Below are 24,287 nucleotides of genomic sequence, written 5' to 3' on the forward strand. Positions count from 1 at the left end.
TGCATTTGAATGAAAGTTGTTGATTTGGCGAATATAAATATTTGAAAATTTCTTTTTAACATTAGGAAACAAAAAGTGTGATTATTAGAAATGGGCTTGACTAGACGTGTGTATATATATGATATTGAGCAGGATTGATTTGGGCTAAGATTGGAAAATTATGGGTGGGCTGAAGAGTGACCTTTTCCTCCGGCCATGGTTGTTGGCAGATTCATTGCATTTTATCCTCTTCCAGGGCATGACTAGACAGATCTTTCAAACGGCCTTTTTAAATACTGCATCACTGAAAATGAAGCTTTTGCTTCTGAACTGCCGTGCATTCTTGTCCACTCCAGTGGCTCTGAGTTCAGTAAGAAGGGCTTTTTCTGCATCTTCTTCTGTTTCTGCCCACAAATGGGAAGGTGGGGTCTCGATGGTGCAGGGAGCTTCCAGAGGAATTGGCCTTGAATTTGTGAGCTGATTTTCTTCCTTTAGTTCTATCCGTTGTGTTTATACCTCTTTCATTTCAATTTCTTGAATTCACTGTTTTTTTTTCCCCTTTTTTTTTTCTTGCATGCATTTCCAATCTCCCTCAGTAATGGGTTGGTGGTTTTTATTGCAGTTGACTATTTTTTTTGCCAAATTCTAAAATTTTGAGGATTTTTATATTCGTATATCTGTTTACTTTTCCATGTAATTATATTTTGGTAATTTTGGAGAACAATGTATATAGCTCAGGTGATTCATCCCTGGTAATTAAAATGATAATTACTGGTTAAGCATGATAAATATATTGAATGAGACTAATCAATTGATGGGAAGTCATACAATTAACATAGTGGGATGGAGTATTGGACTTGAAAAGCGTGCTACTCTTTTTCCTCTTTTCTTTTTCATTTGGTAAGGTAATAGTGGACTGATTTCTTCGATATGCATTGGAGAAGTCTTGTATATATATGATTTTATAAATTTTCTATGCATTGAATATTTGAATTAATGCTTTATTGTAGAACCAACCAAATACTAATTTACGTGTCCACATGCAAAGAATCATTTTCTTGAATTTGCACTGCAATTTAAATCAATTTACGTTGATTTTAATAATAGTGGATCAAAAGGTTATGAAGGAAATCTTTTGAATTCTGAGAATAATTTCTTTACTTGATCAGCCCTTCAAGAATTGTTGAGAACATCCATTTTTTCCCCTTCTAATTGGATGGGGATATTCTCTTCTTGCTCTTTTTTCCCTATTAGCCAGTTAGGAGTTGCTAAAATAGGTTTTCATGTATTTATTTTATGTCAAAATCTGTTGATATGGATTTCGTGTTTCCCACTCCTGTTCAAACAGTTTCACTTTGCTCTTTTTTTTTTTTTTTTTGTCCTTGGCTTCTGTTTATGTTTCAGTGGCTTGTGTTGTCAAATGATTGACTGTTCCCTTCCTTTTTTTTGGTGCATTGTCATGCTCTCTCTCTCTCTCTGGCATATCACATGACAGGCATAGACACACTTTTTTTCATCATTCTTAATCCTTATGTTGATAGGTGTATTTTATTTAATGTTTTTACCTTTCAGGTTTTAATGAATCCATTAGTACATTTACTGAACTAAAAATGATAAATGGTATATCAAGTTAAGATGACTTTGAGTCTCTTGAACTCGGTAGGTAAAGATGACCATTCAAAACCATGGTCAATAAGGAAATAACCCATGTAGAAGCTCTGTTTTTTTTTTTTTTTTGGGAGGGGGGAGTGGGGCGTTCAAGCATCTCCATAGGTAGTTGCTCACTCATTTTTAGGTCTTCAGATGTCTTATACATGTGCAATTCATTTCCTATAAAAGGCGTAAAACTATCACTTGTTGGAGTTGTTACGAAGCAAAAATTATCATGTTTCAACTAGGTCTAGTGGAAAGGAGAACATGTCTAAGTAAGAGTGTGATCAATCCAGAATGAAAGAGTGTTTTGTAACTTTCTTGGGTATTAACATTACATTCCATATAATAAAGCTGTTTAATCAGCAACTTACTATCAAGTCAGTTAGCCTGGAAATACTGGCCAATTAGGTAATCTCTTCACAAACTCTATCTATAGGGTCTTAGTTACTGTTTTGAGAGGGAAATGAAAGAAAATTTTCTTCTTTAGTTCTTTTGTGTTGTTATGTTTGCGTGCTTTTGTTTGTGGCAAGACACAAAATCACACGGATGTTTTTGTGTGGTTTTCTTTGTCATTGTTTATCTGTAGGAGAGGCAAGTTATAATTTGAGATACTATATGTGCATGTCTTTATGTGTGTGTTTCTCTTTTGTCATTGTTATGTTTGCTGAAGTACAATATGATTTTTTTTGGATGAGAATTTTATTTTATTATTCAAAATTTTTTTAAAGCTGAATGCTTAAAAAAAAAAAAAGAAAGATTGACTTGAGCTTGAGTTTGACTTGATCTCACTAATTGAGTTGGTCTCAAGTTTGGCTCATTTAGTCTCTTTTGTTGCTAGGTTAGTGGGGCTAAAGGCAAGTCAATTACGAGTTCATTAAAATATAAGTGAGCTTAGCTCAAGCTCAAATATCTAAGCTTGAATTGTTGAGCTCATTATAAGATAAGCCTTAGCTCTTCATGCTTCACTTGGCTTGGCTCAACCCATTTGTAGCCTTATATAAAATGTATCTTGATCTTCATTGCTCATGCACTGAAGTTTTCAGGGCTACATCATGTATGGATGGTTAAATATAGTGCAGCCAGTATTCATTGCCCTTGCTGCTCCATAATTACTTTTGGCCACATTTGGATATGGGACTTCTAAAATTCATGGAATTCCAAATCTAGGGTTTTTATAAGTTTTAATTCCATGGATTTACATAATCTCACTTGTTTGGTATGTTGGTAAATCAATGGAATTGAAGGAAATTTTTGAAAGGAAAAAAAAAAGGATTGTAGAATCCCCTCAAATCCGTGGATTCTATGAAATCCCTCATCCAAAAAGCCCTCCAACCAAGCATGACCTTAGGTACTTCTTGATGGAATAGACCAATTCTTGTGTACCTCTATAAGTACAAACTGCTGCTTCAATGTGTATATCATGTTCATTGGTTAAGATAAGATGACCAAAAGTTTAGAGGGATTTCAGAGCCTATAGGGAAATGCAAATCCCTTAGGGTCTTTCAGATGCCAAATCATTTTCCATATCAGTTTTTCATAGCTTTCTAAGTCATGTTAAGTTCCTTTTTCATGATAGAACTCCATTAGTATAGTTCAACAATGTTTGTAGTATAAATTTTCATGAAAATGCAATAAATTAATAATTATATTATTGTTGAAATTTTGAAGAAGAAGAAGAAGAAGAAGAAGAAGAAAGAGGGAAGAGAATTGGAATGAACCTCAAAGGGTTACACTTTCATTTACTTGTGTTTTAGCATAATACATAAGAGTCTATATTTATAATGGAAGCTACAAGATATATGGCATCCCATAAATCACTCCTTAATACAAGCATTAATAAAGCTAATCAATCACATGATTTTCTCATAAACATGTCCCATAAATTAAGGTAAAATCTCATCAATTCCAACAATTATGTTAGCTTGATAAAATATACATGAAAAGACGTCAAGCTAAGGCACATTTATCCCACTCTCTTTAAGGAGATTCAAACTCTTGTTAACTTGTCTTTTATTAATGTAGCAGAACTTCTCTTTTATTGACTTGTCTCCTCCGTGATACAATATCTCGACAGTTTCGTCGTGTGGCTGAACCAACTTTGCACTAGATGTTGAACCCAAAGCTCCACCAATGGAACACCCTTTTTTGTCTATAAACACTCTATAGCTTTTGTATAAAACTCATATGCTTGCACTTAATGATATACGCTAAGAAAAGAAGCTACCTATATATAAGAGCTCAACATGTCAATGTAAACACAAGACATAAAAAGCTCAAGTTAACTTTCAATTAATGAACAAAATTAAGTTTAATTAATAAACTTTAAAAACTACAATAAATATTAAAATGTTACAATATCATGCTTCTTGCAGTCTTATTAGAAATAATTATGGATTTCATTTAATATTATTCTTTTTTGCCTATGTTAGAGGATTTTTTTTTGTATTCTGTAGTAAGCATTAGTTTTTCATATTCTTGACAGCACCAAAATTTTCTCCAGATTAGTCACAAGCTATATTATTGGGATAAAGGCTTAGTTGAGTTGAGTATTAGTCACAAGCTATGTTATTGGACTTGGTTCCCACTATCCAATTGAGGCACGTGTCAGTGTGTTGGACTCAACCTATTTTATAATATTTCATAAGATTTCCCTTTAATTTGAAGGTTCAAACTATCATACCCATGCTCAAATATCCTTGTTTGGCATTGGTGCTGTAAGTCCTGAAGTACTGGTTCAAAAGAGTTGAAGTAACTATGATCACCATTATTCTCTTTTTGTTGGATTCATTATCTTGTTTTAAAATTTTAATTTGATGATGCAAGGAATGAGTCAACCGTGTGAGCAAACTTTGATTTGTTTACTGCCTGATACAGGTTAAACAACTTCTGGAAAAGAATGAGAAAGGGCATGTTATTGCCACTTGTCGAAATCCTAATGGAGCAAAAGGACTTCTTGATTTGAAAAACAAGTTTTCTGAACGACTCGACATTTTACAGTTGGACTTGACCATTGAAAGTTCCATAGAGGTTAATGCTTCTTTCTATTCTTACCTCTTGCTTTTGTCTAGACTAGAAGAAAATTCACCTCTATTTCCATTCTTAGTCATCAGTTTACCTTAGTTGTGGTTTTCCACATCTTACCTAGATGAATTTACTCCAACAGCATTGATCTTACTTAATAGTAAAATAGAGGAGGAACTCGGATCTTACTACCACTTTAGGGTCAGAAAGGTTTAAGTTATAAATTTTTGTTTATTTCCTTTTAACTTCTTCAAGGGTATGATAAGGTGTATCAATTATTTTGGTTTATTTTCTTTAGCGTCCTTTAATTTATTTCAGTTTGTTAATTTTTATTAACTGTCCATACAAGGACAGCAAGAATAAGATACTTCAGCCTGTCATTCTTGTTCAAGTCACCTGACATTTATGTCATATGGCAGGCGTCTGCAATGTCCATAAGAGAAAATTACGGTTCTTTGAACCTTCTCATTAATGCCTCAGGCATCCTTTCGATGCCAAATGTGTTGCAACCAGGTAGGAATATTGCATCGTTTCTTCTAGACTTCAAGCTGAGGAGACTTAATTATTTGTAATATTTTGTCCAATTGAATATCAAAGGCTATTCTTTCAATGAACTCCAGACCCTGGCAAGCAAATAAAGTTAATTTCTTTGGTTTCCAGTGCAGAAACAACCTTGAATAAAGTAGATAAATCATCATTAATGTTTGCTTATGAGGTCAATGCTGTAGGTCCAATTCTAGTAATCAAGGTATGTGGAGACAACTTTTAGTTGGTAGCTTGAATTCATACTCCAGTTTCTGTTTTGTTTTGGCATAGTTGCTTTTGCATTAAAAGTAGCATTTATGGGTGTTGAAATACTAAAGATTTTGCCATTTTCACACACACACACACACACACACGCGCTCGCACACACATACTATCTGATGCAGTCGAAGGAGACCAGATTTAGGGATTGTTTTGATTTAACCTTTTATTGTAAAATTAGGAAGATTATAGTAGTATTTCTATTATTTAGGAATTCATTTATTATTATTTAGGAAGTATAATTTTATTTTATTTAGGAAGTTTAAGTTAGGATTCCTAATCCTAGTTTTAGTAGGATTACAAATACTCTATATCTAGGCTTACGTTCTCTACATATTTTAGTAGAATTTTATTATGATATTATTGACACAATGAGTAAAGTTGTTGGAAATCACATATATTATAATTAAGATGCAATAGAGTTTCTTCATTGCTTACTTTACTTCTCAATGGTTCACATGTAGCTAAATATTACTATTATTGTTTGCCGTTTGCAGCACATGTGGCCTCTTCTGAAAGCTGGAGGAGGCTCAGGGACTCATAGGGATGTTGCAGTGGTGGCCAATTTAAGTGCAAGAGTGGGATCCATTGGAGATAATCGCCTAGGAGGTTGGCACTCTTATCGGTCTTCAAAGACTGCCTTAAATCAACGTATGACTTCCCTAGCCTTCCTATAATTTAATTTTTGTGGTCTTTGACTTCTATTTGTAAACATCTGCTGTTGTGGACCACTTCCAACAAGCAATGGAATGTTATAATACCATCTGTGGTTAGTTCTTTCTCATCATAAGGATATTTTTCTGTGATACTTGACGGGGAGAATCATAATCACGTTAGTGAGGACTGACATCTGTTTATTTTTCATCTTGGCAAGGAATGTTTTATGTCAACTTCTGATGACTACAATGTGAGATTATTCTTGCTGATAGAGTATTAGCTGTTTACTTTGTTTGGCCCATTCAATTCACATGCGCGATAAAGCATATGAAAAGACATCTGGTGCCTTAAAAGCACGCCCCCAGAAGTCTGTACCTGTTTGAGGCTAAAAATAGTAATAACAAATAGAAGCTTTTGATTGTTGATTGATGGCTTCAGTGCATGCGCCTCGTTTATTTTTTTGGTACGCCTTTGATGTAACGATTCTGATCTTTTGGCAAACTGATATCATCCTTGTCTTAAAATACCACTAATAATAGATGGCCATTTTGAAGATAGAAATTTGCATGACGAGAATGAATTACTGCTGTAGAGGAACTGGGTATCTATTATATATATAAAGTGTAATATATGTTTTGTTTGGTGATTAGTCCTTCGACCAGTTGACCTGATTTTTTTGGCATTCATGCATCTATTTATGCCACGTTAATGTGGTCTCACCTGAGTTTGCATACCTTCTGCTATTCCTATGTTCTAATATTACCATATTAGCTTGTATGTTGTAGACATAATTGATATAAAAAAACAACACAAGTGGATCACGTTAGAATTTCGTAGCATTTCACTCATGACAATACTTCTGTCTGTTAATGCTGGCAGTGACAAAGACAGTGTCTGTGGAGTTTGCAAGAAAGAAAGATCCGGTAATATGCATTCTTTTGCACCCAGGCACAGTGGACACTGACCTTTCTAGGCCATTTCAGAGAAATGTTCCAGAAGGCAAGCTATTCACCAAAGAATTCTCAGTTCAGAAACTCTTAGACATCATCAACAATGCAAAGAGCCATGACAATGGCAAGTTCTTCGCATGGGATGGCCAGGAAATTCCATGGTAATGGGTCATACTTCCTTGAAATTACTGCATTCGTTGCCCACTTATGTATCAACTCGTGCAGTTGATCAATTTCTTAAGTACTTTAAAATGCAATTTATTTATGCATTTTATTTATCGCTCTCTCAAAACCCTGTCTAGTTAGCTGTGAAAACATTATGCTTGTCTCCTCCCATTGTGCCTGAACTTGATTTATGCTGCAAATTCTTTGGAAATAAACAAAATGAGTTCTCATTGATCAAACTCTTGTCCTGTATTATGTAAAATGCTTATTGAATATATCGCTTCTTTGCGCTCACATCTAAAATGATTTAACTTGAAAGCCCAGGAACCTATCAATCATTTTCATACTGGGAAATGGCTTCGCTTGCCCCCTCAACTTTTCAAAATTTCATAGTAGATTCTTAACTTCCAAATTTTCACAATCAAATCCACAAACTTGCAAAAATTATAAAAAAGGGCCTCATTTTTAGAATAAAAATTTGTATACTGATGCCTGATGGTTGGAAGGTGAGAAAATGGAAGTTGTAATGATTTTTATGGAAGGCAGAAGTGCGGTGGCAATAGGGTGGGATAAGTTTTTTTGGGTCCATTTTATAATTAATTTATACTTGCAATTTAGAATCATTTTGCAGCTTTTGCAAAATTTCAATCTGTGGAATTTGTCATTGAAAATTATTTTAAAGCCCAATGGTTAAAGCCCAACACAGCAAAGACAGATTTAAAAATGACATAAAATTAAGGAGAACTGATTTGATGCCTTTTAAAAAAGCGAACTTGGGCAGCATGAATATTAAGGTCCAAAGTATAGGATCTCACTAGGACCACATACATATGATATGACCTCCTATCCTGTTTTATTCAACTCCCTCTTGTCTCTCTAGGACACTACAACTGCCTCAGCTCCATTTCAATCTAGTGAATCCTGTAAAAATCAAAATCACAAAGTAAAATCAGTCCTTCTTCTCTTTCTAGGTCCATATAATCCAAAAGATATATATATATATATATAAAAGAGACAGGGACATGATACACCTTTAACTACTCAACAAAGTCAAGTTTGCCAAGCCTCATAGAATAATCACAAGCATTTCTTTTTTCTTATGGAGTGTACAATGCGTAAAAATTAAACATACTATCATTAAATTAAAGAAACAACATTTACTCACGTTTCACAGTTAACGCTGGTAGAGACAGGGAACCCAACATTGATTTTGCAAGCTCCAGGAATCTTGCTCAGGAACTGATCTTTAATTCCCAAAGAACCGGAGGCAGCCTTCAAGCACCTGCAAATAGCTTTCTTGTCATCAACTGTTTTGACTGTTTGAGCAAGCTGTTGCAGCCCACTGCAGCATGCTGGAGAGGGCGTGGGGGCCTTGCCGGTAGCGTACCCAACGCAGGCAGCTGCCTTTGCGTCCACTGTGCTGCATGGAACTGCAGCCTGGCTTACATTGGCAAGGCAGAAGAGGAAGGAGAGGAGGAAGAGAACAGAAAAGAAGATTTTCTTCATGGTTAGCTATGTTTGATGGTTAACTCTACTAACGGACTCTTTTATGCTACTTGAGGGAGTAGTAGACTAGCTTTGGTTTGGGAAATGTGGGTGTGGTTGAAGGGTTTTTATAGGGAAAGATGGGAGTAGTTTGGGATTGGATCATTGGGTTGAGGTTTGAGTTTTCCAAGAAGATCCGATTGAGCTGCATTGGGATTGATGAGTGTCCAGCGCTTGATATATTTTGTGTTGATCGTTTTCATGGCGATAGCATATTTGAAATGTCAAGCTTAATTATTAGCTTGATGATCTGATGGCATATTCAATAAAATTAGTCCAATTGATAAAAATATAATTTTTTAATTAATAAAAATTTAATTTTGCTAAAAAAAAAAAGAAATAATAATTTTAAATGTATTAGGATTAATTTAAGAAAGAAACTCAAATAAAACTATATAAAAAAAAAAGAAAACAGACAGTGAACTATTTAAATCATTTAATAAACAAACTTAATTTCAACACACATAAGTTGAAATAAAAATATCCTAAATATAAGTTTAAAAAAAAAGTTAATGGTATTATATATATTTTACTCGAGCACGTTTATAAGAAAAATTTTTGTCAAAATCGGATCTATCATATATTAATGATACAAATATATAAGTTTTATTATATATTTTGGATTCATAATATATCAGGTTTAGATAAAAATTTCTCTTATAAGTGCTCAAGTAAGATATATATAATATCAAGTCTAGATAATTAAATTTAACTAAAATTCAAATTCAAAAATTTAGTTTTAAAAATGATTCTAATATCACTAAACTAAAATTTATTAATAAAGTCATTATATATTTAATATACGTTTTATTAAAAAAACTATTGAAAATTATTTATTTTACTTGTACTTACCATAAATTTGCTGTTGAATGAGTATCTTTTACTTGATTAAATGATTGAAAATTGATGTGCATGTGATAAGCAGGTACTTAAATTAATTAATAACAATAAGTATTTGCTTTTGTAGTAATTAATGGTAATTTGAATAGTTTTAATTTAATATAAATATGGTTTATTAATTTTAACCCATTTAATCCAATTATTATCCGAAAATCAAAATATAATCATGCATACATGTAATTGCTATTTTATTTTGATCACAGAAATATGAATGTTTATATATATAAGCAGAAGGCGATCTTTACATTAAATGTGTATATATATTTTGCATTCCAATTTCTTTTCATCAACAATTTGATTTTATATATTAATTAAAAAAAAAAGAATAGATGCTAGAATTTTAATTAATGGGATGACACTCTACATTTAAAGAAATTATTCAATAAAATTATTGAATATATAACAGATAAATTTTGGCTATCGATTATGATATAAATTTTGGCTATTGATTATGATCACACTCATATGAAATCTATTATAATCAGTAACTATAATAAAACAATTGTACATACAACGATTATATTTTAAAATTTCATCTTTCATTTTATATTTATACTCAATTAATCTTAGCTTTTTTCAATGTAAATGATAAAATCTTACCTTAAATTTCATGTTCTTTTATTACTTTTTTTTTAAATTACAGACTCGAATTTAGGTCTGTTAGGTGAGTGATATACATTCAGCTATTGAATCAATTTAGTGTAGACATATAATAAAATAATTAGCTGTTTCATACTTTTAGTTCCCTGCCTGTAAAAATTTTCACATTCTTTAATTAGTTTCTAAAATCCTAAAGTTGATCATATGATAATCTTTTACATTGTATATTAATTGTTAATATTTGTTCGTGATAATATATAGATTAAAATGATAAGAAGGAAGGTGCATGAGCGAATTCTGAAGGAATTGTTGGTAATGCAGAGAGGGGAAGTACTGGAAACTGATGATGAACTCATACATTAAAAAACAACATAGGATTATTATTATCATTAAGGTCAAAGAAACAGGGTCTTAACCAAGACCACATACATAACATTGCCTCATCTGCTTTATTCAAATCCTTCCTAACCAGCTTTATATGTAGGATTCTAGATCATAATCACCTCCATAATCTCAGTGGATACTGCAAAATCCAACCAAAACTCAATATTAGGTTAAATATACTTTAATTGAAGTTACTTCGATGGCAAGGACTTAAGTACTTACGTTTCACAGTTGATGCTGGTGGAGACAGGGAAGCCAACTTTGATGTTGCAAGCTCCAGGAATCTTGCTCAAGAATTGGTCTTTAATTCCCAGTGACGTTGAGGCAGCCTTCAAGCACCTGCAAATAGCTTTCTTGTCATCAACTGTTTTGACTGTTTGAGCAAGCTGTTGCAGCCCAGTGCAGCATGTTGGAGAGGGCTTGGGGGCCTTGCCGGTGGCGAACCCAACACAGGCAGCTGCCTTTGCGTCCACGGTGCTGCATGGAACTGCAGCCTCGCTGACTTTGGCGAGGCAGAAGAGGACGGAGAGGAGGATGAGCACGGAGAAGCAAGCGTTCTTCATGGTTTTTAACTGGAAAATATTTTTAATCTTGAAGATGTGCGAGGCAATGCTGGATACTTGAAGATGGGTTGATTGGTGGGAAGGCGATCTGGGTTTGTATAGAGGAGGATTGAGGTTTAAGAGAATTGGATTTCCAAGAATATTGATGCATGGATAAGTTGCAGGTATAAATTCATTGGGATTGAAGAAGAAGATGATGATGATATAGTATGCAATGGCAAATCCAATCATGGTTAATTGCTTAAGAAGTTAAATAAATCTTCTTGAAATCTTGAAAGTTTGTGATAAAGCACTGTGAGCAGCACTCTTCTCAATATCCTTCCTTCCATATCTTGTCCTTACTTAGAAGAACTTGTAGAGAAGAAAATGTTGATCAACTTTATATGTCAACTTTCATTTGTGTGTGATAAAACATTTATTACTGTGCTTTCATATTTCTAAACTTTTTTATTTTATTTTTTTATTTTATTTATTAATTTTATTATTATATATTTTTATTTATTTATATTAATTTATTAAATAATTATTCATTTATTTTTTTATTTTTTATTATTTATTTTTTTTTTTTATTACTAGTTAACTCATTATAAATCATATTTACAAAATTTTTATAATTTAAAATTTTATGAAATAAGATTATAGTTTAAATTTTTCTTTTTTTTTTTTTTCTTTTTTTTAAAGTCCAAATTTTTTTTTTTATTTTAAATTTAATTATTCAATTTTAATTATAATTTAATTAAAAATAAATTTTTTTTAATTTTTTAAAATTTTATTATTTAAATTTTAATTTTATAATTTATAAATTAAAAAATTAAAATTATTAAAAAAAATTGATTTATTAAAAATCTTTTAAAAGATGATGATTTCGCAATTAATAAGAAATTGTAAATTATAATGATATTAAATTATTATTTTTCAATATTTTTATTAATATTTTTTTATTTTAATTAATTTTTTATTTTTTTATAATTTGGTTTATTAAAAATTTTGAAAATTTATATTTGATTTTTGAATTTAAAATATTTTAAAATTTTTTTTAAAAAATTAATTTAAAATTTTAAAAAAATTTTAAATTTTAATTTTTTGAAAAACTAAAGGTTTTTTTTTTTTTTTTTTGTTTTTTTTTTCTTTTTCTAGTTTTGTATAAAAATTTTTGAGCCTCGTTTTAAAGCTTTTTTTTATTTTATTTCAATTCGATTTTGATTGAATCTATGAATCTCCATGAATTTTCTTCTTTCTTCTCCTCTTTCTCTCACTCTCCTCTCTCTCTCTCTCTTTTTCTCTCTCGCTCTCTCCGCTCTCCCTCTCTCCTTTCTTTCCTCTCGCTCCTCGCCACCCCCAAGCCATGGCCATCTCGCTTCTCAGCACTTCCTAAAACACTGGCCACCCTTCCACCATTCTTGACCTAAAATGCAAAAACACCACAATTCGATGGGCTCGATGCAGGCCAAAATACAAAAATCTTAGCTCATTTTGACTACTTTTGTTTTACCCATCTACAAAATTTTTTATTTTCTTTTTTTAGATTTTTACAAAACTTGAAAAAAATTAAAAAATTTGTCTAATTTTAAAAATTTAAAATAAGTGGGCTTTACCACTTTTTTTTTTTAACATCATTTTTTGGTGGTCCCACAAATTTTTAGGTTCACTTTTTGGTGTTTCCAATGAAAAGCTTATTTTGGATGACTTCAAATTTAAATAGAAAATAATTCATTTTCCAAAATTTGAAAATTTCTTTCTGTTTACATGTTTTGTCAATGAATGATTAAAAATTTTTCACAATTTGTCATTTAATTGGGTTGTTGTTATCTAAAATAATTGTTAAATGATGTTTTCCTGGAAATTAATAATTGCTCTATAAACAATCAATCTCAATGAGTTTATAATACTTGTGAAGGAAACAATTTTAATCTAGTTTTTTATTGGAACAAATCCTTAATTTTTATTTTGAATCCTTAAATATCTAATTATTAAAAAAAATAATATATTTATTTTTTGAAGCTTTGAAAAAAAATTTTTTTATTTTTAAAATAAAATAATATTTTTTTTTTTTCAAATTTATATAAAAGTTTTATAATGTTTCAAAATTTATTTAATCTTTTGATGGTTGAGCCAGATAAAAGTGATATGATTTTTTTTAAATTTTGCAAATTTTATTAGTTAGGTCCCAATTCTTTTGTTAAATTTTTTCATCGTGGGTTAGGCCTGCAGGAAGCTAAATTTAATTATTGAGTGAAGTATGTAGTTGTCCAGTTTATCTAGTCAAATGCACAGCAAAATGTCATGTTATTAGGTCGGTAATTCTACATGGTACTTTAAGTTTATTAAAGAATTGATTATCATATGTTCAAGGATGCCCATGCATCACTTATAAATATGTATCTATGTAGTTAAATACTAGGCACATTTTATATTGCATTCATAATTGATAAAGTGCCATGGATGTTGTTTATGATAATTTGGAGTAGTGTGCGTGCGTTGGCGTGCGTGTGTTATAGTATTGGATATGGACAGGACGGGTAGACACGGCTTGAGAGATACTCGCTGGGACACAGTCCTTTATGGATAAGTCGGAGTAGACACAGCTTGAGAGATACTCGCTGGGACCCCGCATTTAGTTTATTAAGCGAAAGTCCGGCTTGAGAAACACTCGCTGGTAGAGGTTGGATTAAGAGAGCTGTATAGGAGATCAGCTCCCACATACGTACTGTTTGTACAGTGTTGGGTGGGTGAATGCTCCAAATTGCCTTTTTATTGCTATGATATGGTTTGTATAAAAATTTATGATGATGTTGCATTCCATGCCTTGGGATGCATTAGCTTTAGTTAGCTATAGAAATTGTGATTAAATTAGTATTTTACTCTCTGAGTTGAACGCTCACTCCTGTTCACCTATTTTTCCAGGATACAGGAGGATTATTTGTTATGGCTAACCTGCTCTTCTTTTTCGTAGGTCCATTAATAGTATTTAATGTATTTTGTTCAATTAAGTTAAATTTTAGACTCCGCATGTATTAGAAGTACTTATTTTTATTTTGGGCCTGTATTATAAAAGTTATGTTGGACCTAGAAAATTATTAACTGTATGTATAACTGGATTGGATGAGAGAGCTGAGCTCCCATTGGATTTTTGATATTATGAGCATGTGGAGGGTGAGCTGAGCTCTCCAATTTATTTTATATTGTGTTTACAGGTCGGACGAGTCAAAAACTCTCCGTTGAATGGTCTATTTTATGGCTAGACTCTGTCCGGTTGAATTCTTGAAATTAGGCCCAAATGGGCCTTAGGATTAGGTTGAGGAATAGTTAGGCTTACTATGGGTCTCGGGGGCTTTAGGCTGGCCCAGGTCCTAGTGCCAGTCCGGCCCATAGGTTGGGTCGTGACAAATGTGATATCAAAGCGTAGGCTCCAGATTCATAGGGAATATATGTCTAAAGTTTTGGAAAGAGTCTAATGGGAGTCACATGCGGAGAATAGGGTCCACATTCATCATTGCATTGTCATCTTTGCTTCTAGTTTCTGCTTTATATAATTGTATGTAAATATGAGTCTATACAGTTGTGTAATATGCCGTTTTGAATTTTTGTGGGCCAATGCTGCTGAATTTCAGGAAAATGTCTAGAAGTAGAAGAGCTGCCACTGCACCAGAACGGGATGTGCCAGACTAGGTGTCAGCACAGGATGAGGCGCTTGCCCCAAGGAGGCGGGGCAGGAGACCTAGAGCTGCTCAAGTAGAAGAGCAACCGCCACCAGTTCAGGAACAGTCTTTTATGGCCCAGGGTCCCATGGACCTAATGGCAGCTACCTTAGCCGGATTACAAAGAACCATCGATGTGATGGCACAGTATATGGTCCACTCTCTCCAACAGCAGTAGCCCACCGCACTAAGAGGGGAACCTTACAAACAAATAATTAATTTTAAGAAGTTAGTGCTTGGTACTTATGATACGTCAGATTATGCATATCGATTTTTAGACTCGTGCAGACAGGCAGGGATGGAGTTGCAGTTGACTAACAGGAGATTGGTAGAGTGTGTACAGCATGTATTGGGGTCAGTGCCAAGGTAGTGGATGACAGACTACGTACTATCTCGTATTGAGGGATTATCATGGACCCAGTTTGTGGAACAGTTCATCAACAGGTTTGTGCCAGAAAGCTTCAGAGATCAAAAGCAGTGGGCCTTTGAGGTCTTTAGGAAGAATGACAAATCCGTAGATGAATATGCTACAGAATTTTTGGAACTGAGTAGATATGCCCCCACAGCAGTGGCTACAAAAAGTATGAAGGTAAAGAGGTTCCTGAAGGGGCTGGACAGGAGGTATGCAAACCTGACCATGATGTCTGATCAGTCTTTTGATATGGCAGTTGATTGAGCTCGACAGATTGAGATTAACTATACAGAAGATGACAGTGGAAGGGCAAAGAAGAATAAAGTAGAAGATTCTTTAGGTGTTCCCTACATGGGTACCATGGATAGCGGAGGCCAAAGTCACTACAGAGGAAGGGGTAGAAACAACAAGAAGGGTGGTTTTAAACACAAATCTCAAAGACTCAGGCCAGGATATGGATCCAATAGTGGTTACAGTTCGGGTTACAGCAGTTCTGGGTCTGGTTCAGGATCCTCATTGGGACCTTGCACGCAATGTGAAAGAGGACATTCAGGACCTTGTATGATGGGTTCAGGAGTATGTTTTCGATGTGGCCAACAGGGTCACTTTGCTAAAGAATGTCCAGTGTTCAGCGAGCTACAGATAGGGTCACAGGGTTCTGTTGCAAATGTTCTTCGCCAATTGTATCATGGTGCTTCCAGCATGGCTGAGGATAAGGAGGATGTGGATTTAGAGGCAAGTCAGGAGGTAGAAGTCAATTACAGGGTTCTGCAATGCAGGGTAGGGGTCAAGCTCGGGTTTTCACCTTGACCCACCAGGATGCTCAGGCTTCCAATGTAGTTGTGGCAGGTATTCTTTTAGTATGTTCCTATGAGGCTCGTGTTTTGATAGATCCGGGTGCTACATACTCATTTGTCTCCCCTATTTTTGCCATGAGATTGGGTAGGAACCCTACAACTTTAGAATACCTCTTGTCTATAGCTACCCCACTTAGTGACAACATAGATGTGGACAAGGTTTTTCCTGGTAGTCCAGTAGTAATGGATGTAAGGATCCTCCTAGCAGACTTGGTTCCTCTACTAGTAATGGATTTTGATGTGATTTTGGGAATGGATTGGCTGGCAACTCATTATGCCACTTTAGACAGCATGAACAAAAATGTGTATTTCCACATACCTGGTGTGGAAGAGTTTAGCTTCGATGGTGACAGGAGTGTGGCTCTATATAACTTGGTGTCAGCAATTAGTGCTGGAAAAATGTTGAGGCGTGGATGTTAAAGGTATTTGGCACTGGCGAGAGATACATCTGTAGAAGGTGTTAACATTGAAAATGTTCCTGTTGTCAGAGAATTTATGAATGTCTTCCCTGAGGAGCTTCCAGGGTTGCCACCTAGAAGGGAAATAGAGTTTTGCATTGATGTTGTGCCAGGTACAAACCCCATATCAATGCCGCTTTATAGGATGGCACCAGTAAAATTGAAAGAGCTAAAGGAGCAACTACAAGAGCTTTTGGACAAGGGTTTCATACGTCCGAGCACTTTACCTTGGGGCGCTCCTGTTCTATTTGTGAGAAAGAAAGATGGGTCCTTGAGGTTGTGTATTGATTATAGACAGCTGAACAAGGTGACTATGAAGAACAAGTATCCACTTCCTCGGATTGATGATCTGTTTGATCAGCTCCAAGGGGCTAGATTCTTTTCCAAAATTGACCTACGATCAGGCTACCATCAGTTGAGAATCAGGAATAAGGATGTGTCCAAGACAGCATTCAGGACAAGATATGGTCATTATGAGTTCTTGGTGATGTCTTTTGGACTCACTAATGCACCAGCGGCATTCATGGACTTGATGAACAGGGTGTTCAGGCCATTCCTGGACTGTTTTGTCATTGTATTCATAGATGACATTTTGGTATACTCTCGGACCAAGAAAGAACATGAATGGCATTTGAGGATGGTGTTGCAGACTTTGAGGGAGCACTAACTATATGCCAAATTTTCAAAATGTGAATTTTGGCTAGAAAGCATCTCATTTTTGGGACACGTGGTTTCTAGTGAAGGCATTCAAGTGGATCCCAAGAAAATTGAGGCGGTAACTGATTGGCTTAGGCCTACAACAGTCACTGAGGTGCAAAGTTTTCTAGGCCTAGCTGGCTACTATAAATGCTTTTTATAGAATTTCTCCAGGATAACAACTCCCCTAACTAAGTTAACTCAGAAGAATGTTTTGTTCATTTGGACAGATGATTGTGAGGATAACTTCCAGAAGCTTAAGGAATGTCTAACTACCGCCCCTGTGTTGACATTACCAATGAGTGGTGAAGGATATACCGCGTATTGTGATGCCTCCAGAGTTGGCTTAAGGTGTGTTTTGATGCAGAATGGAAAAGTAGCAGCTTATGCTTCAAGGCAGCTAAAGAGGCATAAGCAGAACTACCCCACCCATGATTTGGAAATGGCGGTTGTAGTCTTTGCACTAAAGATCTGGAGACACTACCTGTATGGTGAAGTGTGCGAGATATACACCGACCACAAGAGTTTGAAGTACATCTTCCAACAGAGGGATTTAAATTTGAGATAAAGGAGATGGATGGAGCTTCTGAAGGACTATGATTGTACCATCCAGTACCACCCTGGGAAGGCCAATGTAATAGTAGATGCTCTGAGCAGAAAATCTTCTGGCAGCTTGGCGTACATATCAACAGAGAAGAGACCATTGATTCAGGAAGTACATGAGTTGATGGATCAAGGTTTGATCTTAGATCTTTCAGATGATGGGGTATTATTGGCCCATTTTTCTGTGAGACCAGACCTGCGAGACAGAATTAGAGTTTCCCAGCACAGAGACTCGTAATTGATGAATATTATAGAAAGAGTATAGTAGGGTGAAGGTGGTGAGTTTGAATTTGCCAATGATGGCGCTCTTATGCAAAGTTCTAGGATATGTGTGCCCGACGTGGACAATCTCAGAAATGAAATCATGCGAGAGGATGTACCATGATGTGAAAGATAGCTACTGGTGGAATGGCATTAAGAGAGACATAGCAAACTTTGTGTCCAAGTACTTGACTTGTCAGAAGGTGAAGTTTGAATACCAGAGGCCATCAGGGAAGCTACAAGAGCTCCCTATCCTAGAATGGAAGTGAGAAATGATCACTATAAATTTTGTAACTGGGTTGCCTCGTACCACATGGGGATATGATTCGATATGGATAATTGTAGATTGTCTGACTAAATTAGTTTATTTCTTACCTGTGAAAATCACATATTCTGTTGCACAGTACGCCCGGCTCTATGTTCGAGAAATAGTCAAATTGCATGGAGTTCCTGCTTCCATAATATCTGACAGAGGGCTCCAGTTCACTTATAGGTTTTGGAGAAAGCTACAAGAGGCACTTGGCACGCAATTAAACTTTAGTACTGCCTTCCACCCTCAGACAAAGAGGCAGTCCGAAAGGACAATCCAAATACTAGAAGACATGCTTCGCATGTGTATTTTGGATTTTGAAGGTCAATGGGATGATCAGCTACCCTTGGTGGAGTTTGCCTACAACAACAGTTATCATTCCAGCATCGGGATGGCACCCTATGAGGCGCTATATGGCAGAAAGTGTAGGTCTCCTTTGTGTTGGATGGAAATGGGAGAAGCGAAGGTGCAGGATGTAGACTTAGTGTAGTACAATTCAGAAATGATTCCTTTAATAAGGGAACGATTGAAAACAGCTTTCAATAAGTAGAAGAGTTATGCATATCCCAAACGGAGGGATGTAGAGTTTGCAGTAGGCGATTACGTATTCCTGAAGGTTTCTCCGATGAAGGGAGTCATGAGATTTGGAAAGAAGGGCAAGTTGGCTCCTCGGTATATTGGACCTTTTGAGGTTACTGATAGAGTTGGAGCAGTTGCCTATCGGTTGGAGTTACCCCTAACCTTTCTCATGTTCATCCTGTATTTTCACATCTCCATGCTTAGGAAATACATACCTGATCCTTCTCATGTGTTACAACCGGATGTAGTAGAGCTGAAAGAAAACTTGACGTTTGAGGAGCAACCTGTAGCCATAGTGGACTACCAAGTGAGGCAGTTAAGATCAAAACAGATTCCTATGATTAAGGTTTTATGGAGGAGCCAGTCAGTGGAAGAATGCACGTGGGAATCAGAGCGGGGCATGCGTAGTAAGTACCCTTATTTATTCAATATGTAATTCTGTTCTTTTATTATGCCTTGTGCAAAAAATTCGAGAACGAATTTTCTGTAAGGGAGGAAGAATGTAACACCCCTAATTTTTAAATTAATTATTTTATGGGTTGATATTAATATTTTATTTTATTTAAATTTTGGGAAATTATTTGAAACTTTTTGGATTTTAGAAATCGGGTTAGATTTTTCGAAAATATAAAAATTTGATGATTTTTAAAAATTAATTTAAAGACCACGTGGCAAAACTAAAAATACATTTGGACTTTACGAATTTTTCTGAGTTTTCTAGAAATTTTTTGAATTTTTTGGGCCTCATTTTTTGTTCTAAGATAGAGTAAAAATTCAATTTTGGGTATCTTGAATCAAACAGGACTAGATCGGATCGGTCAAATCGGACAGACCCATTTTCTTTTTTCTTCTTCTCCTTCACGCGCCCCCGACACCCTCCCTCTCTCTCTCATTTTCTCTCTCCTCTCTCCTCCTCTCGCCGCCCCACCACCGCCCCAGCCGCCCTAGCTCGCCGGAGCACCACCTCAGCCCTTCCCCCTCGCCAGTCGCCACTTGTAGCGCCAAAAAAACTTGCCCAAAGGCGCTTACACATGCAGCGAACCATTTCATCTTCCCAGCCAAAATCTGGCCGATCCGGCCACCGATTGGACCGGGTCTTGTGCCAAAACACATCTACACCTCGAGAGCTTTCCATAGACACCAAGAACACCAAAATTCATTGAGAGGTTTGTTCAATTTTTGCCCGGAAAGTTTTAGCTCATTTTGACTTTCGGGCTAGATTTATCAAAAATCGTAAACCCCACCAAAAATTTGAGAGTACCGGAGTGCTCCACTCGTCGAAAGCTTCGCGCCAATACTCATTTTAAATTTTTCCGACACTGTTTTTCAGTGGGTCTCACGAGACTTCACAGTATTTTTGTGAGTATTAAATGAGTTTAAAAAATTTCGTAAAAATTATATACTAACCCTCGTGTTGTGAGCTTCGTGTAGGTACCTTCAATTCACAGAAATTCAATAGTTGCTCGAGTCTGCAATTTCAAGTCGGGCAGACAGGCTACCGAAAAAGTCTCCGAATTGGGTCGAGGTTATAGGCTACCCCACCATTTTCAGATGTCCTGGACACGTCTCCAGGGTCAGAATTGGCATAGGTAAACCCAAACCCTCATTTTTCTTAATTATCTAGTGCTTGATTTCGATAAAAAATCTATAAAATATTCGTGGTAGGTTAGAAAAATATAATTCCTTTTGCGTTTGCTCTATAATATTGCTAAAGACTACGGAGCAAAGTTTTAGAATTTTTAGAGCTCATTTGAGTAGTTTTTGCAAAAGGGGCAAATGTAGGGACTAAATTGTAATTTTTCAAATTGTGGTTGTTGGCTATTTGGATGGGCCCATGAGGGGCCATGTGATGTAATTGTGTTGTGCATGTGTGGCTTGTGAATATAGAAGTGCAATTTGAACCCTTTTTTAGGTTGAGTAGGTCCTAGGTATAGGGGAGACTCTGCCGGATTTTCAACATGACCTTGGGTGTCTTTAGTCTTTTTCAAGCATGTATTGAATCAAATATATTAAATAATTACTATTAAATTATCAAGTGAGCCGGGACAGCCTTCCTCCTCCTCCCAGCCGCTGCAGTGACCTTGGTTTAAGTCTGTGAGTAAAATATTAATTTTAATTATAATTTCGATATTATTATATGTTCAAGCATGCCCATGCATCACTTATAAATATGTATCTATATAGTTAAACACTAGGCACGTTTTATATTGCATTCCTAATTCATGAAGTGCCATGGATGTTGTTTGTCGTAATTTGGAGTAGTTACATGCGTTGGCGTGCGTGTGGTATGGTATTAGATATGGACAGGACGAATAGACGTGGCTTGAGAGACACTCGTTGGGATCCGGTCCTTTATGGATAAGTAGAGGTAGACACGACTTAAGAGACACTCGCTGAGACCTCGCATTTGGTTTATTAAGCGAAAGTCTGGCTTGAGAGACACTCGCTGGCAGAAATTGGATTAAGAGAGCTGTATAGGGGATCAGCTCCCATATATGTACTGTTTGTACAGTGTTGGGTGGGTGAGCGCTCCAAATTGCTTTTTTATTGCTATGATATTGTTTGTATAAAAATTTATGATGATGTTGCATTCCATGCCTTGGGATGCATTAGCTTTAGTTAGCTATAGAAATTGTGATTAAAATTAGTATTTTGTTCTCTGAGTCGAACGCTCACTCTTGTTCATCTATTTTTCCAGGATATAGGAGGATTATTTGTTGTGGCTAACCTGCTCTTCTTCTTCGTAGGTCCATTAATAGTATTTAATGTATTTTGTTTAATTGAGTTAAATTTTAGACTCCGCATGTGTTACAAGTACTTATTTTTATTTTGGGTCTGTATTATAAAAGTTATGGTAGACCTGTAAAATTATTAACTGTATGTATCACTGGATTGGATGAGGGAGCTAAGCTCCCATTGGATTTTTGATATTATGAGCATGTGGAGGGTGAGCTGAGCTCCCCAATTTATTTTATATTGTGTTTACAGGTCGGGTAAGTCAAAAACTCTCCATTGAATGGTTCATTTTATGGTTGGACTCTGTTCGGTTGAATTCTTGAAATTGGGCCCAAATGGGCCTTAGGATTGGGTAGAGGAATAGTTAGGCTTATTACGAGCCTCAGGGGCTTTAGGCTGGCCTAGGTCCTAGTGCCGGTTCGGCCCATAGGTTGGGTCGTGACACTCAAATTAGAGTTAATATGAGAAAATAGTGCATTAGATTGATTAGAGAAAAGAACCTACATTCATAGATGATCTGATCTCTTTATATAGGATATAGACAATGGTTGATTATAGTAAGTCAACTATGTATTTATATGAATATTATTGGCTAGCATAATTATAGGATTATATTTCTATTTATAGTGCATAATGAGTATTATTATATTCGGCAATTCCACCAAGATTGCTTATCTTTAATCAAGATTTTTTCTTTTTATTGAGTAGATCTTGCAGCAGTTGAACCGACTAACACTATAAGAAAAAAGGAGATTTGAAACCGAAATATTTAGTTTATAATTAGCTAATTTCAAAATAAATTAAAAATGGAATATGACGTCTATCTCAAATTCTGAAACCATTTTGAGACAAAAATTTTCATTTTAGCATTAGAAACTGAATGAATTTCATTCCTAAACCATTTCAAGTTAGAAATCGATATTTTTCGATTTCTATTTACCTAAAACGGATTTTCATTTCTAATCAGTTTTTAACTTGTAAAATAAACAAGACAAAATAGAACATTTTTTGAAACCGAAATGCATTTACTTTCTAAATAGAAATAAAATTTCCGTTTGCAATCAGTTTCTAAACATAATAAAATAAAAATAAATTCTTTTATGTTTTGAAATCGAATGACTATTCGTTTCTATTTCATTTTAAATTACTGTAAAAAATTTTATTTTTTTATTTAATACATTATTTCTTATATTGAAGCATATAATAAATTATTAAATTTTGATGCTCAATATCACAATATTTATGATATAAGGCTATTAAATATCAAATATAATTAGACTCATGACTATTTGAAAACTCGAGTTACTGGGTCAAGTATATATATATATATATATATATATATATATGGGAAGTTATATCATTAGTTCTCTCCTTTCAGTTTGAATATTTAGGTTCGTTGTATTTAGATAATAAAGTTTTGGCCATTGCTTTATAATTTTTGGGGCGCGGACTATCACCTTGAACTTGATAATGGCGAACTATCATCTTAAGTGAATTTTTACCTTTTATTTGCTAGCCTGACATATTATAGCTTTAAGTGGGCTTACACCTTCATTTGTTTAGTGTGGCAAACTATTGCCTTAAGTAGGCTAGGCACTTTTATTTTTTAGGCCTAGCGAATTATCATTGTGGATGGGCTAAGCACCGCTATCGCTGTGGATGAGCTAAACACACTTAATTTATTTAGCCTAATTGACTATCGCCATAGATGAGCAAAGCATCCTTAGTTTATTTAGCTTGGCGGACTATCACTATGGATAGGTTAAGTACCCTCAATTTATTTATTTGCAAAAGTAATGCTTGTACAATTATTTTTATGAAGATAATTTTGTATAACACATGTTGTAAGTATACTCAATATTTTTCAACAAATAATATAATATATCAAGTGTAAATTGCATTTTTACAATGGCTTGCATATTAACTCTAACCAAGGCTTTCATGATCAATGAAGTTTTGGAAGTACTATATCATATTTATGTTGAAATATTTACGTATGCATGTTAAAAAAAAATTAATCAAAGGTGAAAGACTATAACAATACAGTAACACTCCCATGGAAGGCCAAAGGCAACTTGTGGGACATGAGATTAGATAGCTAACTTCTTAAATAATTTTAGATGTCCCATGGTCTACTATTTATAGAGCACACTTTCAAAATAATATGGGATTAAATAATTTAATCCAATTAATAATTATACAATTAACATTAGAGTAAATATTCAATTTTAATCCTAAACAGATTAAAATTAGCATTATAATTTATTTGCTCCAAAAGTTGATTTTAATCTTCGATAAAATAAGAACTGTAACTTTCATTTAGGAGATTATTGTGATTTTATAATATAAAATTATGGTAAAGTAATAATGCAATTGAAGAGAACATGGCCCATTTTCAACAGAAGCATTATTTCATGCAAATTTAATGAAACCTTTTTGTAACTTTGGCCAAAATC

At 34.7% G+C, this 24,287-nt stretch overlaps 3 protein-coding genes across 5 annotated transcripts; 1 reads left to right on the forward strand and 2 right to left on the reverse strand.

The window, feature by feature from the left end:
- Positions 1–145: 145 nt before the first annotated feature.
- Positions 146–7,468, forward strand: LOC110638315 (uncharacterized). 3 transcript variants are annotated; one of them, XM_021788834.2, is made up of 6 exons: positions 146–451; positions 4,507–4,659; positions 5,073–5,166; positions 5,319–5,401; positions 5,955–6,108; positions 6,994–7,468. In XM_021788834.2, exons 1-6 carry the CDS (start codon positions 161–163, stop codon positions 7,227–7,229), a joined length of 1,011 nt encoding a protein of 336 aa, XP_021644526.2. In that variant the 5' UTR covers positions 146–160; the 3' UTR covers positions 7,230–7,468. The 3 variants fall into 3 exon arrangements, with proteins under 3 accessions (XP_021644526.2, XP_057988163.1, XP_057988164.1); XM_058132180.1 differs by lacking the exon at positions 4,507–4,659; XM_058132181.1 differs by lacking the exons at positions 5,073–5,166; positions 5,319–5,401.
- A 485-nt stretch (positions 7,469–7,953) lies between these two features.
- LOC110638320 (non-specific lipid-transfer protein D, cotyledon-specific isoform-like) lies at positions 7,954–8,802 on the reverse strand. Its single transcript, XM_021788838.2, has 2 exons — positions 8,395–8,802; positions 7,954–8,150 (listed from the first exon to the last, which is right to left on the reverse strand). The coding sequence occupies exons 1-2, from the start codon at positions 8,733–8,735 to the stop codon at positions 8,141–8,143; spliced, it is 351 nt and encodes a 116-aa protein (XP_021644530.2). The 5' UTR covers positions 8,736–8,802; the 3' UTR covers positions 7,954–8,140.
- Positions 8,803–10,654: 1,852 nt separating this feature from the next.
- On the reverse strand, positions 10,655–11,348 carry LOC110638301 (non-specific lipid-transfer protein C, cotyledon-specific isoform-like). The gene is made up of 2 exons (XM_058131626.1): positions 10,881–11,348; positions 10,655–10,797 (listed from the first exon to the last, which is right to left on the reverse strand). The coding sequence occupies exons 1-2, from the start codon at positions 11,219–11,221 to the stop codon at positions 10,788–10,790; spliced, it is 351 nt and encodes a 116-aa protein (XP_057987609.1). The 5' UTR covers positions 11,222–11,348; the 3' UTR covers positions 10,655–10,787.
- Between the last annotated feature and the right edge of the window lie 12,939 nt (positions 11,349–24,287).

Source organism: Hevea brasiliensis, chromosome 13 (genome assembly GCF_030052815.1).
Source record: "Hevea brasiliensis isolate MT/VB/25A 57/8 chromosome 13, ASM3005281v1, whole genome shotgun sequence".
In the NCBI taxonomy this organism is placed as follows: Eukaryota; Viridiplantae; Streptophyta; class Magnoliopsida; order Malpighiales; family Euphorbiaceae; genus Hevea; species Hevea brasiliensis.